The sequence below is a fragment of the Phoenix dactylifera genome, unplaced genomic scaffold, assembly GCF_009389715.1.
Source record: "Phoenix dactylifera cultivar Barhee BC4 unplaced genomic scaffold, palm_55x_up_171113_PBpolish2nd_filt_p 000953F, whole genome shotgun sequence".
Lineage (NCBI taxonomy): Eukaryota > Viridiplantae > Streptophyta > Magnoliopsida > Arecales > Arecaceae > Phoenix > Phoenix dactylifera.
Window position 1 is genome coordinate 96507 of NW_024068311.1, and position 16334 is coordinate 112840.

General features: G+C 40.6%; 1 protein-coding gene across 4 annotated transcripts in view; it reads right to left on the minus strand.

Moving 5' to 3' along the window:
- LOC103698536 (GTPase HflX-like) overlaps nt 1-16334 on the minus strand; it is a 37373-nt gene that overhangs the window by 3189 nt on the left and 17850 nt on the right. For 3 of the 4 annotated variants that reach the window (XM_039121046.1, XM_039121047.1, XM_039121044.1), the window contains 4 exons: nt 10707-10777; nt 10512-10605; nt 10048-10173; nt 9846-9935 (listed from right to left, as the gene is read on the minus strand). In XM_039121046.1, coding sequence (XP_038976974.1) covers nt 9846-9935; nt 10048-10173; nt 10512-10605; nt 10707-10777 — 381 coding nt within the window. Of the gene's footprint in view, nt 1-5294; nt 5595-9845; nt 9936-10047; nt 10174-10511; nt 10606-10706; nt 10778-16334 lie in introns of those variants that run through there. The other variant, XM_039121045.1, reaches the window with a different exon arrangement.

Below are 16334 nucleotides of genomic sequence, written 5' to 3' on the forward strand. Positions count from 1 at the left end.
GTGTGCTTAAAAAGCAAAATAGTTGAGTTGAACTGGAAAAAAAATAGACAACGGGCTTCCCATGATGAACCACTCATTCTCACCTTCCGCCACCCAGACCCAGCCACGGCCTCCGCTATCCATAAACCACGCCCACCTCGCCGCCCTCCTCCAACTCTGCCAAACCCCCCGCGAGCTGAACCAAATCCACGCCGCCTCCATCAAAACCGGCCTCTTCCCCCACTCTCCCGCCTTCTCCTCCCGCCTCCTCGCCCTCCACTCCCGCCCCGTCCTCGCCACCCTCGACGAAGCCCGCTCCGTCCTCGCCCGAATCCCCCACCCCACCGCCTTCTCCTGGAACGCCCTCATCAAGCGCTGCGTCGAAGAACACCACTCCCACACCACCCTTGCCCTCTTCTCCGACATGCTTCGCCGGTCCTCCGCCGCCCCCGACAACTTCACCCTCCCCTGCGTGATCAAAGGGTGCGCTCGGTTGAATGCCGTCCAAGAAGGGAAGCAGATCCATGGGTTGATTCTGAAGCTGGGTTTCGGCCCGGATGGCTTCGTTCAAAGTAGTTTGGTCAGCTTCTACTGTAAATGTGGCGACTTGGTCTCTGCCAGGGAGGTGTTCGATAGAATTTCGTGTAGAGATTTGGTTACTTGGAATTCGATGGTTGACGGGTACGCGAGGAATGGCCAGATTGAGGTGGCGAGGGGGTTGTTTGATGAAATGCCGGAAAGGGATTTGTTCTCATGGGCATCATTGATCAATGGGTACTCGAAATGCGGGGAAACTACAATTGCTCGAGAGATTTTTGAACAGATGCCCGAGAAGAATGTGGTCTCTTGCAATGCGATGATTGATGGGTACATGAAAAATGGGGACTTTGAATCTGCTAGAGAGTTGTTTGATCGGATGCCCATGAAGAATGTCATCACTTGGAACACGATGATCACAGGGTTTGATAAGAATGGGCGTTTTAAAGAAGCTCTTTCTGTTTATGAGAGGATGCTTGCAGCAGGACTTGTTCCGAATATGGTGACATTGGTTAGCGTCCTTTCAGCTGTCTCTGGGTTAGCTCTGCTCGAAAGGGGCCAGTCAGTTCATAGTTACATTAGGCAGAATGGATTTAGGGTAGATGGTGTTCTTGGAACTTGTCTTATAGATATGTATTCGAAGTGTGGCAGCATTGAGAGTGCTCTCTCCGTTTTCGAGGAGATTCACAGAAGGAAGTTGGGGCATTGGACTGCGATGATCATGGGCTTAGGAATGCATGGTATGGCTAATGATGCTATACAGTTATTCATGGAGATGCAGAGAGTTGGAATAAGACCCCATTCTATAGCATTTGTTGGAGTGCTGAGTGCCTGTAGTCATGCGGGAATGGTGGATGAAGGGCGTCAGTATTTTGATCTCATGAGCAAGGAATATGGTATAAAGCCAACAGTCGAACACCATGGTTCTCTGGTGGACCTCCTCTGTCGAGTTGGGCGTCTAAAAGAGGCGAGAGATGTGATAGATCAGATGCCCATGAGACCAAACGAGATAATTTGGATGAGTTTACTTAGCGGATGCAGGAAATATGGAAAAGTTGAGCTTGGTGAATTTGCTGCTAAGCGTGCGATTGAACTGGCACCTGAGGCTTCTGGGTGCTATGTCCTTCTCTCCAACATATATGCTTCTGCTGGCCTCTGGGACAGTGTCTCGAAGATGAGGGGTCTGATGAAGGAAAGAGGAGTTAGAAAGGATCCAGGTTCTAGCATGGTAGAACATGGAGGTGTGGTTCATGAGTTTGCTGTGGGGGATACTTCTCACCCCCAGACTGAAGCAATCTATAATAAACTGAATGAGATGGGTAAAAGATTGAAATGTGCAGGATACATTCCTGACACCTCACAAGTTCTGTTGTGTATAGAAGAGAGAGATAAAGAAGCAGAGTTGGCTCTCCATAGTGAGAGATTGGCAATTGCTTTTGGTCTTATAAATGCGGAACAAGGGTCGCCGATCCGAGTTGTAAAAAACTTGCGAGTTTGTAATGATTGCCATAATGTGACAAAGCTACTTTCGGGTTTTTATGAACGTGAAATAATTGTTAGGGACAATAGCCGCTTCCACCATTTCAAAAAGGGAACATGCTCATGCATGGATTACTCTTGATTTTTCTACTGCTATGACTGTATTTAATCCTACATAAGGTGCAAGTGACATTGGGCTATCTTTAATAAAAGTTGGAGAATTTTTTGCAACGAATGTTGTAGCACCGACATCTGCTATCATATAAAGATCACTTGCTTTGATAATATAAATCAGGTAAGTGATAGAAGAATGGCAAGATTCGCTGACCTTAAAAGTAAGAAAGCGGATGAGTCAAAGGACCACAAAATAATGTGGATGTACATTTTTTGCAGTTTGGGGGCAAAAAACAGATTAAATACATAGGAGAATTTGATGAATCAGGGATGGTCTTTTACTAATGGTTGTGTGCTGTATAGTAACACTTCAGAAACATCTGCTTTATTTTCTTCTATACTGTCCCTTCTCCAAGAGAATTTGGTGCTGCATTAGATCCTCTGCGTTTCTGCGGTCAACCTGCTAGCCTCGCTTTTCTTTGGACTAAATGAAAAAATCATGGAGTTAAAAGGTTTCTTCAACCAGCTTGGCATCACTTAGTTCAACTGTCACTTGAGCATTTGGAAGAAGCATAATGCTCATATTTTCCTAAAGAAACACTCTTCCTGCCTATGTTTTAAGATTGGCTATGAGGCTTCTCAAGGATTTATCTGCGCGCTCTGCAATGAGAAGCAGATGAACAAGCTAACTATCAAGGTTCATGCAGAACCAAAGCCAGATTCACTACAGAGTAGCAAAGAGAATACTCAATACATTCACGGCATGAAAGAGTTCGGCATATGCTACAAACCCAACTGACAGTGATTTGGCTGGATCAATGAACGACATAAAAAGCACTTCAGGCTCTATGCTTACGCTAGGATCTGAAATTTTCTCATGGGCATCGAAGAAACATGACACAGTGGCATAGTCATCAGCTGAAGCAGAATATGTTGCAACAGTAAGCTCGACTTTTCAAGCAATGTGGCTTAGAAGAATACTTGCAGACATCGGAGAGCTATAGAAAGAGCTTACTGAGATATTCGGCAGCAACAATCAGCAATCACAATGGCAAAAACTCATGTGTTTCACAACAGGATGGAGCATATTGCAATCAAATATCACTTCTTGCAAGGATCAACTACAAACAGGGAGATTGTGCTAAAATACTGCAAGACAAAGGAGCAGGTTGCGGACATCTTTACAAAAGCATCGAGACAGCTAAAATTCAAGATTTTATGGGACATGCTTGGAGTATCGAAAAAGTAAATTAAGGAGGGTTAAAATATTAATATACTTTTTGCAGGATAAAATAAACAAAAAAAGTAAAAAAAAATCAAAAATATATCTGGATCTTACTCAAATGATCTTGATATTTATAGTAGTCTCTAAAAACTTGATAAAAAATTATTATATCTAGAAAGCATCAAAACGTGGTGCTATGTTTGGAGTCCTGTACGTAAACTCGCATGGAGCTTCAGTTACAAGTGTGTGACCAATTTACTTGTTTGGATGCTTACAACTTAAATTACAAAGTTAAGTTGGATGGCTGCAACTTAAATTGTAGAGTAAGTTGAGTTTTGCTTGTCCTGCAATTTAGGGTTGTCTTGCAGTAGGTTGACTTGTGGTTAAAATGGTCATAAGACAAGTTACAGCAGCTCGACTATATATTTTAATTATTTTTTTTTCCTATTCCATTTCAATTAAAATCTTAGCACCACACTCTATGTCATCGCGTCCCTCTTGTCTAGTGCCCCATTTTGACCTTGTCCCATTAGACCTCACTGGTTGCGCCTAGCCATCTCCGTAATCTCTTCTTTTCCTTTCCCTTTCCTCTCCTGCCCCATTCTTGAGTCCTTCCCTGCCACCATCCTTAATGCCTCCTTAGGTCTCCCACCTTTGGACGCCCTACAGCTACCTCATCTATCTTGACCTTTATTGCAACAACTTCCTTTTTACCCGCTCCTCATCTTCTCCTAGGTCTCCTTTTTACCCGCTCCTCAACTTCCTCTTGGTTGCCTTCATTTGCTGTGCTGCCCTCCTCCTTCACCCCATCTCCTCATTCGTCATCACTATCCACATGTTCCACCACTACAGTGTTATGCACTATATTTGGCTCCTTGCCCCCATCTCCTTCACCTTCTCCGCCTTTCTCAAGGCCTGCACCATTGCATGCTCCTTACCAATGGGCGTCTAGGTCCATACCTATGCCCTTGACACTGATAATTTTGATACCAACCTCTTCATTCAAAATACCCTTTATCTCTATGTACATCAAGTGCTTCGACGTGATGTCCACTTGCAAGGTGTTTGAAGGAATGTCTGTTAGCAATACCATATCTTGGGCTTTGTTGATCCTTGCCTATATCAAGACATAGGACATAGACTCCATTGAGGGGCTTTTCAAGAGGGCCCTAGTGAAGGACATAGTGCCATGGACTACCATGGTCATAAGGTGAGGTAAGGCCACACCCTCTCTCCTCTCCATCTTTTTCGTTTCATCTTTATTTTGCCCAAACTCTTCTCTAAATACAAGAAGTGAACTTTCTTCTAAGTCAACTAATGCAATTTAAGTTGTAAAGCTACTTGAGCTGCAGTGCAACTTTAATTATAAAGCTCCAACGAAGCATAGAAAAACTAGTTGACCAATATCCGCCAACTAGAATGTAGTTAAGTGCCCCAACCACCAATCAAATAAAATCTTTTTTTGTCTTCATATACCAGCTCTTTTTACCTTGAAAACTATTTTATCTTGGTCCAACTACTCTTATTAATTAAAGTAGACCTTTTTCTCTTTGTAAATATGAAAAAGGAATAGCGCATCGTAGAGCAAGGTGAAATGATGGATGAAGTTTTTCCAGCAATTACCAGACAAAGAAAGATGTACTCTCACCAACAAAAGAAAAAGGAAAGATGTGCAACATCTACTTTACTCCAGTCAATCTCTGTATTCCCAATCATGTCCTACTGGGAGGCAAAATTTCAAGATCACACATGCTATGATCACAAGTGCAAGATGGGTCATGTTTCACGGGCTCAGCCCAACTAAAACATAGAAGCAGCCCCAACAGTCACAGCCACGAGTCTTGCATTCTCTTGCTTGAACAATTCACAACCCCAAATAAAAAACTAGTATGGTTAATCCAACTGATGAAGACAAACACACAAACTTTAAAACTACACAAGGCAATTTCTTGATTCAAAATAATCATAAAATTTCATGTCATCAATTAAGATATCTTTAGTTTTATCTACATGAGTATAATGTTACAACAAGATCAAGCTCTTACGCTAAATCTTGGCCAAAATATATACAAAATATTTACCATATCTCAATTCACGAACAGGGGGCCTGAGAAGAAAACTGGCAAGAAGCTATTAGAGAAATAAGCTTATCATATTTTTAGCAACCTGAAGCCACATGTTGTTGCCTCATTGGTGTGAGTGACCTTGCAAGTGGAAGGGGCACATGTGCTCTCACTACAGTCCCATTCTCCATGTATTCCTTCAATAATTAATATATATATATTTAGGAAATTAAACATGAATATTTTCTTTCTTTTGAGATAATAACATCTTCCAGTTATTTTGTCACAAACATCTTATCCACTTGAAAGAGCCACACAAAGATGTAAGCAACAGGAATATCGAGATATTAAATTTGGATAGTGAAGAAGCATATACAGAAATCATTTTAAATGGATAATGAGATGGGAAGCAATGTACAAAAAAGTATTATGCATAAATCACGGCTTTTGATTATATAAAGATGTGTGCATACATTGGTGGCTCGTTGCAGTTCCAAGCGTAGGCTAATTTCTGACAGCATAACAACATGACCTATCTGTCATTATGATCTGGAAGGACTTCAAATGCCATTCTTCTCATAGGCAAATTAATACAGGAGTACTTGTCATCGGGGCTTTGCATAAAGAAAGTTTACTAAGTGAATCATGTACTACTACTGATCTTAAATTCACCTTTCCCCTTTTCCCAAAAGATCATGCCATTTGTACAGAAGGTAACTTTAAATATCTCCTCGGCCCTTCATTTTTTTTTTTTTGTTGCATCTTTTCCCTTTTTGGTGCACGATAGGTTTAAAGAAAATGTTCAGCGATTGTAAGAGAATGGGGAAGTGTAATACCAACAGGGAAGGAATTTGCTCACTAGTCTGGTAGGTGTAGAAAGGAGACAGATTACACTTAGATAATGGTAACTTTATTTCAGTGGCAAATCCGATGAAAGATTGTAACTGTAAAATAGCAGTGACAATCACACAACTTTTACTCCAGACTGGTGGCATATTTCTACCTTGTTGGTGGATCTTAAACCATTAGAAAAAGATATCAAAATATTCTGGAAAGAACTCAAAGAAGAGTATGGGAAAAAGAAGAAAAATCTAAGCAGACTAGTGGAGTAGCTGACGCACTATTTTTTTTTAATAAATACCAAAGAAAACGAGTTAGATGATGGATGGGGGGTGAGACAGAAATACAATGTTTAAACTGGAGTTTGGCTAGTTGGATCATACTTTAGTGTGGCATTTATCATATATTTTCTTCCTGACAACTGAATGAAGTAAATTATAGTGAAACAAGCCGTAGTTCCTCCCAGTATAGGCCCTTTTAATGCTTGGGTTAACATTGGGATGGTTTCATAGTTTCATAAGTTTGAACCTGTGGCATATTAAGTAATGACAACACCTGCCTATGAGATCTCCAAATCACTATTAAAATCATGACCATCAGCATGTCAGTTCGAGATCCAAGGGGTAGTCTCAAGGCCCTTAGCTATTGTTCTTGAGAAATGGTTGAATCAGGTCAATTCCTTGAAAGACATTTATAGGATTTCTCTCTACGACAATTTTCACTTCTGGATCTGGCTAGCTCAGTAGGTTCTGTTCTGTAGCATGTCTTTTTATTACCTAAAGCTGCCAAACTGAGAATCCTGCAACAATTCAAAGGGTCAATATCAAGTTGAGAGTTGGTAGTAAAATATTCTCGAACATCAATCATATGATGATCAATGAAACCAATTCGATATGAGGGTGGGAAAACAATGCATGATGGTGAAGGTGAAGGCTGAAAAGAAATACTGATGGTCTAAGATCAACCAAGAAAGGTAAGCACTTTTAGGAAGAGCCACGTGCCATTGGCACAGAATAAAAGAGTCATCCTAGAAAGTTTCAGTACCAAACCTTGGAGAAGAAACATAGTAATTTATTGAGAATCATCTTGCAAAAATTGTCTGCTTTCGGTTTACTAACTGGGTGAAGTACCAAATAGAAAGCTTGACAGAATAACTGAATTTTGAGTATGCTCTTTGAGTGCTAACAGGATGCAGGAGAGTTGTTGATCACATGGTACGGTTCCAAACTATAAGATCTTAGTCATAAAAAACTCTATTGTATGTTAACTCATAAAAGATTATGGTGTCCAACTTGATTGGTGAAAGAGGTTAGTATGGTAAACAATTAGAGAACACTATAGCATTTGGCTAGGATGTCTAAGCAATTTGATATTCTTATTGAAAAGGCTTGGTGAATTATGAACCAAACTATTAATCAATTAACATGTAGAAAGAATGTAATGCAAAAGCTTCCCAAAGGTTGCAGAAGGCCTTGAGTTCTAATACCGAGCAACACTAAGTACATTCTTAAAGCGAGAGGGACAGAAGAAGAGGAAAAGGAAACAAAGGGTCTTGGAAGGATACATGACTCCTCAACCATAATGGACCTACCAATAGCTTCATGTTTCCCATTCAAATTAATATATAAAAATACTCTTATAAAGCCTATCATGTTTCTACATAAAGATTTAAGGCATATAAAATCAAACCCTAGACAATTCTAAACCCTTACAATGCAAACAAACCAAATACTATATCTCTTTAAAGTAACCAAAAATTAAACCAAAATTAATGCCAAATTTGTAATCGGTCCCTTGAAAGGAGTCATATCCAGCTACTTCAAGCTGAAAGAAACAGTTTTGATGTGCCTAAAATAGATATCCAATCAACATTGAAAAGCTCAGAACTTGATCCAAAATTCAACTCAATCAATTCAAAGAGTAACCAAGTTCTTATTGAATCTTAAATTTCAAGACTAGTCCAAGTGCTTACTGAATCTTAAATTTTGGACTTAATAATGACATGTACACTCTAGCATGAGGGGGAGTGTCAAACACCTAATATAGTAATTTCTTCTGTTAGATGTACTATAGGGACATGTTTGTCATCATCTACCCTTGTTTAGTGGTCACCCTAATTTAATAACATAGAAAATTATCCAGTCAAATTTGTGACTGAACAACTCATCTCTTTTCTGTTTCCACCAGCCCTTCTAGTTCCTATGTTCCCTGTTCTTTCTCATACCTTTTTCTTATTGTCTAATAAAAGATCAGCTGGATTTCTCCTGTTGCAAGAGATGACAGCGATTTAAGAACACGACAGCAGGCTGTTCTCTCTGGAGATTGGATCTAGATCTAATAAAGTGCAATAGATCCAGATCAAGTAAGAAATTTTCTTGGCATGTACACGTGATTATCTTCATGACATCCTTGGCACATGCAATGTATGTGAGAGGTAGTGTGGGTGTTTGTGATCCTCCAATATGATTGAAGAGTTTTTTTTTTGTTTCCATAGTTCAACATAAAATTGATAAACACAAAGTTTGAGCATTGCACTTCTCTTGTTTCTCTCCCTTAAGAGTAAGAATTGAAGCATTGAACTGTAATGTATATTTATTTAACAGTGGTTCAGCTGTAACTAAGTTAAGCCTCAGGAACATGGAGACACTCAGAATCGCTAGCATTTTAAAAAGCAGCCTATGCAGCCACATATGCATATGCAGCCTCCCAAGTTCCCCGCATAGAGTCTAGGCTGCCTTGATATGCAGACAAGTTGCATAATGGGTGCCCAGGTGGCCCGCATAAGCCCAAGCCTTAGATATGTAGCACCTTCATTAGTGACTCCTTCATAAGTTTTTCTTATTTTCATTGATTTTTATTGATCTGTTTCCACATTTTTCTTTTTTTATTATTATGAATTTATCTATCTTTTAAATATTTATAGATATGAATTTCATAGATGCCTACCTAAGAATGCTTAAGCACCATGTGGTACCTTGTTTGCCAACATCCTACAACTGTTTTTCTGAAACTTTGCTCAGAATTTCAGCAATTTTATTAGCATAGATAACTTGAAAGGTGTTCAAATTTTTAACAGTTGTTTAAACAAATGAAGTGCATTGAGATCGCTTGCCACTTTTTATTCAACACCAAGATCCAACTACACCACTCACACTAAGTCAGCTAGGAAGCTTGTGGAATTCTTCCAAAAGAGAGATTTTTATAGCATCCACTAAGAAATGCTTAACAAATGATCCTTCATAAGTTTTGGACGGAGGGAAGGAAGTAGGAGAGTTACAAGACATGTTAACCTACATACCCTTGTATCTTAATTGGCATGCTTGTTTCCAATGTGTTTTAGAATAGACAGCCCATTTTTGTGTATATATTGCCTTCTAAGAACATCCCTGGCCTTGCTTCTCAAAACCTCATACTCTCTCTCTCCCCCCCTCTATCTGTCTCTGTGCGCGCTTCAAATGAACCGAGTCTATTAAAGTCACCAAGTCATCCATGATTTGCCAATCAACATCAAGCCACATACAGATATGTTTTCAGTTTAGGTATTTATAATGTTTTGTAATTTGTACCAAATTATTAGCAAGTTTATAGGTCATTAACATGATACTTACTGTTTCCTCCACCATTCCAACTTGATGTATGGTATTCAGGAGCATCCCTTTGTCATATGGAACAAAAGCTTCAACTGGTACCAATGAATCCTATGAAAATAATTCCGAATGAAACTCAATGACTAGAATTAAGCCCTCCATATTGAGACTAAATAGATTATACACAAATCTTAGAAAAATAAGCAATGGAAGCAACTTATACCTTAAGTTTTGTTTGAATTGCATTGCAGAATTGCTCTAGACCATCACCATTTATTGCTGATATGCAAACTACACCTTGTTTTTCAGCTTGAGTTTTTACTCTTTGTGGATCATCAGTCTTGTCAACCTGCAGCAAGCATCACACAGTTATAACTACGCAACTGGATTCATGTAGCCAGCATTTCTTATTAGTGCATCTGCCAGCATTTAAGGTGATATCTCGCAATAAAATTAGATAGAGAAAATACCAGAAATTTGCCTTACTACAAAAGGAACCATCAAGAGTGTGACAGTTGATAGTGGAAAAAATTATCATCCCATATATGTTCCTTTTAAGAAAATAAGGTATTAACTCATACTACTTACCAAAATATTCTGAATATAGAATAAGCAAATAGTTTATTGCTATACATAAACTAATAATATTCACAAATATGAGAAAGAAGAAATTTAATATAGTCCTACCTTATTCCACACAACCAACTTTGGAATTGACGCCACATCTAATTCTTGTAGAACCTTATCGACAGCATCCATCTGTTGCTGAGCTAATGGATGGCTGAACTTGGTAGAATCAAAAAGAAAAAATTCACCATGCTTAGTAACTGGATGTGAATGCAATATAAAGCGCGGTTATTCATTCATGTGACAAGATGTTACCTGATATCCACAACATGAACTAGAAGCGATGACTCAGATATTTCCTCTAATGTTGCTCTGAATGCGGCAACCTGTACCAGAATATTATTAGTAGCGAAACAATTGGACTTTTAATCTTCATGCTCTCTAAGAAACATTCAGTTATTAACCAAGAATAATGCAACTTTCTCATCCACGTATCAGCAGAACTTCATGGCATTCATAAGTTCAGGGCTGGCCCGAGCCCTAGGCGACCGAGGTCGCCTAGGGCCTCGGGCCAATGGAAGGCCTCCGGGAGGCTGACCAAAAGGAAGCAAAGGCCCCATAGAAAACGGGAACAGGAGCTGGCTTCGCGTCTTCCCCCTTGATGGAAGGGAGGTGGAGAGTTTCCTGGCCTGCAGAGGGTTTGGGAAGTTGGGGACAGTAGTTTTGTTTTGGGTGGAGAGAGAGAGAGGAGGGATTTGGTCGGCTTGATCCACGTCTGAAGCCACTCTTATCTTTCATCCCTTCTCTTTTTTGGTTTTGGTCTTGGTTTTCCTTCCCTCACATTACTCCTGATCCAGCTGGGCCATCAGGAAGAAAGATAGGGGGATTGGAGATGGACTTCTTGGAGGGTAGAGAAAGAAAAGGAGGGAGGGGAGGTTGAATGGCTGCTGTGCGGTGATGTTGCAGTGGCTGCTTCGGTACTCACTTGAAGGGGAGATGGTGGGATGGGACTTTTATTAATTAGATAGAGTGAATTTTCCATAATGCCCCTACTTTCTCTCATGGAGAGGCTCCTTTCTGGACAAATTCTTTCCTTTACCTTGACCATGAAGTGCCATGGGATAACCTTTTCCTACTCTGCTCTTGCTTGACATGGTAAACAGTATTGCGAAGCATTATCTCAGTTATTTAATCAGTTTTATGAGCCCTTCCTTAAGCATATTTACTTTTCCGTGCTTTCATTCAAAAATTATATTAAACTGAAAAAACTTTTTATCTTGCATACATGCATTTTTGTTGAAATAATGTACTTGATGGCTATCTATTTTCATATCTTTTTTCTAAGTATTTTATACTTATTAAAAAAAATTATTTTTTAAAAAAAAGGCCTCATTCACTGAATCCGCCTTAGGCCTCCAAATGTATTGGGCCGCCCCTGCATAAGTTCCAGAACATTAACTAAATGTAAGTTTAAAGTTATCTAAAATACATCAAAGCACTAAGAAACAAACTGTGTGGATTATATTAGATGAAGCATAAGTGAAGCACTGCTACCAGGAAACATGATTTCCTTAACTATGGAACTTCCTCCTCTGCTTTCTGTAAAATGGGGAAACATTAATAAAATTGTATGGATTATACACATCTAGACAATGGAAAAACCATCTTTGTTTTGGGACGCACTGGCTATTGCTCATCAAAATCTGGGAGGAACGGACAAAAATTTGACAATATTTTGGAATTTAAGGTATTTCAATTTGCTTTCCTTTCTGGGCCCTCTACTCCCAGATGCAGCAAAACAGCTAGTGCATCTCCCCTGGCCTAATCTCCTTCATACAGGAATTCTAGCAAACAGACTGGTGTTGGAAGGAGGAAATATCTGCTGACTAACTGCTTGAGGGAGACAGAAAACATCACAGTTGCTTGAAGCCATGGAGTCAAAATGACTAATGTGACGAGCAAATTGATGGTCAATACCATTCATTGTAAACTATGACATCTAAAATGTCTAAAAATACAGTTTCAATCAAGGTACGCTGAACCGGTACTGGTAGGCGTACCGGTCGCCTATTGGTCCGGTTCGAGATGGTTCATACCGAAACCGGTCTGGTACGAGCTAGTTTTTTTCTTTTTTCCTCTTCGGTTCTCGTCCGTGCATCCGCGCGCAGACGCGGGTAAAAAAAAAGGGCCACAGGGCGGGTAAAAAAAAGGGCAAAAGGCCATTCTATGGCATTTATGACCCGCGTGTTGCCCCGCGCGGATAAACTGGCCCACGCCTGCACAGGCACGCTGCCCTGTGCAAGCTGGAAAAATGCTCGCAGGGCGATTCCCAGCGCGGGGAATCGCGTCTGCGTGCCGTGGAAATGCGCCGCGTGCGGAAACGCACGGGGCAGAACCGCGCCCACGCGGGGTGCTATGCCTCGAGGGAGCTCGTGGCCCTTTCGGGCCACGCACTCTGCACCACAGTGCGCACGCTGTGGTTAAAAAAAAAAAAAAATCGATATCGGTGCGAACCGGCCTTTAAAGGCCAAATCGACCCAAACCATATGGTTCGGATAGTACCAACCGAACTGGTCAAAAAACGGAATGGTTCAAGCAATCTAGTCGATTCGGCTCCTCTCTTCCTCCTCTGAGCCTTTAAAGCCTCTTGAGCCCCCCATGCCCACCCTTCTGAGTCCTCTCTATTCCCCCTCCCCTCCCTTGATGCTCTCCAAGGTCCTCCCTTTCCCTCTCCCTCTCCCTCTCCCTCTCTCTCTTAAACAAAACCTTGCCATCGATCTTTGCCCGCGTTCACGCAGACCCATCCCCTGTCCCTACGGTCGCCCTCTACTATGACCTCTCACCCTATCCCCACGTCACCACCTCTCTCCACGTCTACGCCACCCTCGGCCTCCTCAGCACTACTTGGAGGGTCAACCAGCATCGGCACTTATGTAAGCCCCGATACTAGTTCGGCGAACCTTAGGTTGATCCCTGTAAGTCTGAGAGTCCCCTTATCAATAGCAGAACACTAACACTAGGACAAGACCTCCAACCAACCATAGAAGAAACCATTCAATACCTTGAGGGGTAAAGAGGAAGCTTCAATATTTCATCAGTCAAGTCAAATTTGGATCAAAACACAATTCATTGACATGCCTAGGAAAAGGATTAGAATCCCATGCCACATGGGCCATGCGTATGATGTAATTAATCAATGATTGGATGCGTTAATCTATGGTCGCAACGCAGTCATCATGACATATATGTTTGCAAAAGAATGACCTATACAATCATTGTGTTGGATCAATTATAACAACACATGCTATTGTCTAAAGGGTCTATCAAGTCTAAAAATCCCCAACATGACATGCATATAGAAGTGCTAAGATGATGAACACTTAAAAATATAATAAGGGAACGAGAGCCTATTCGAGTGCAAAACTAGGGTTCAGTACACTTGTTTAGCCAAGTGGAAACATATGAGACGGGTTATGTAATTACCCAGTATCTTAGCATCCTATTCAAGGTCAAAAAACTTGGTCTCTATTTCCATTTCAGCTAGGTTTGTGGAGTTTTTGTTTTGGCAACTTCAGCGATTTTGAAAGTTCCACTCCAAGTTTTTGAGTTTTGGTTAAAAAAAATAAGCCAAGAAATTTTACCACAAGATTACAAAGTGTTCTTGTATTATATAGGTTCTTTGTGTAGTTTTGACAATTTTACGCCCTAGTTAATATCAGGTATAAGTGAAATTATTAAATATGCTCGTATTTTATAATGTGAATATATATTATTTACTCTTTGAACTTGAATTGTTCAAAAATCAACTACATTTAGAAATTATGAAGCATTTTAGTGGCTCATGCATTCAAATATTTTCTTCAACTTTTCATAGAATTTATGAATATATTAAGCCTTTTAGCATGATTAAGCATCTCTAATATACTTGACATCAAGTGACTATGTTAGTCCTATGAAATGTCATGTTTCTAGTTGTTCTTTGTCCTTATAAAGTACTGTAATAACTAACAAGGGCCTTTCTGGAGGTCTTAGCTCATTGAGTATCATGTTTAATGCACATCTCTATTTTCAGTTCAAAAGAAAGATAGAAAAATCACCTAAATTTCACATCTTAATAGTCCATCAACTTAAATAAGTTAAAAATTATCACAATAATTGTTGAGAATAAAAGAAATCTAAAACTCAACTGGCTAAAAGCACCGAAATTAAACTAGAACAAAACAAGTTTGTTTCAGCTGAAACCGACTGAAATGTGAAATTAGGGGGCAGTTTTGGTTCCATGTCAACCAACTGGATCGGTTTCAAAATGAAACTTCAAAAGCTTGGTCTTATTTATGATTTATTGATAATTTGAACATACTTTACAGCATTAATCAATGTGTCCACATAGAATCCCTTGGAAATAAATTATTCCTACAGGATTAGTTTAGGAATACAAATCCAAGGGATTAGAGAGGGTGTCCTAGTGCACAAGCCTCCCACCATTATCTTGGGAGGATTAGATATATGCAACCAAGGTATGTTGAAACAACACGTACTAGTTTCAGCACAAAAAAAAAAAACATGTACCGAAACGGTACCGACACCGATCGGTCCGGTTCGGCTATACAAAACGGTTCTGGCCCCTAAGGGGTTGGAACCAGCCGGTACAAGGCCGAACCGGACGGAACCGGACCGGTTCCGTCCGGTTCGGCCAGGACTTGGCACCGAGTCCGGTTTGATCTGGGGCTAGGCTGTGGCTAATGTCACAGCTTATTGGTTGCAGGGTCTGCTGAACCGACCTGTACCGGTCGGTTCAGCCCAAACCGGACCGGTACCGACTGGCACCGGTCCGGTTCCGAGGTATAAAACGGTTCCGACCCATATTGGGTCGGAACCGTTCGGTTTGATGGTTAAACCGGTGCGAACCGAGCCGGTTCGCACCGGTATATACTCGAACCGATGCGAACCGTTCGCACCGGTATGAGATTGAACCGGTGCGAACCGAGCCGGTTCGCACCGGTTCGGATATTTTTGGTGGGCCAGAGGCACTTTCAAAGTGCCACAGTGTGGCACTTTCAAAGTGCCGCTTTGTGCGGCACTTCAATCGAAAGTGCCGCTTTGTGCGGCACTTCAATCGAAAGTGCCGGTGCGGCACTTCGTGCGGCACTTCGAAAGTGCCGTGCTGTGGCTCACAGTGGCACTTTTCAAAGTGCCACAGTGCCTCAAACCCTCAAAGGTTGGCTATAAAAGCCGACCGAATGCTGAAGCGAAATCCATCAGCTTAGGTGAAGTATTTTGCAGAGAGAAAGGAGGAGGAAAAGAAGAGAAAGGCAAAGACAGGCATGAAAAAAAATTAGAAAGGTCGGAGAGCGTCGTTTTTCTTGAAGAAAAATCCAGTAAAAACTAAATAAGGTAAAATTTCCAAAAAAATTAAGTCAAAAATTGCCAAAAAATAGGAAATGATTCAATGATTCCATTTCGTCTTGAATTTTTTATATGTTGTCGATATATGGACGATGTTAATGGTGACATTAACTTTTGTTTTTACAGAATTTATATAATTTAAAATTTAATTAAAAAATTTAAACATTAATTTTTAATTGCAAAAAAATAGAAATTGAAAAATTTAATGTGGTTGTAGGAATGGAGCCGTCAAGGAGAGGGCAACCCCAAGAGCGTAATATTGGCTGGGAGCATGGGAAGATGCTCAGTGAACGGCACCAGTTTCAGTGCAATTATTGCCACAAGTGCTTCAAAGGAGGAGTAACCAGATTAAAGCAGCACTTAGCCGGTAATTCTCGTGAGATATCTGCATGCTCGGAATGCCCACCGAGCATCCGTTAGCTGATGAGGAAAAACCTCGCTGAGATCAAAGCAGCCAAGGAGAGAGCTGCCAAGCAGAAAGCGGAGGTGGAACGCCAAGCTGCAGAAGCACCTTCCTATCACTTGATGGAGTCACAG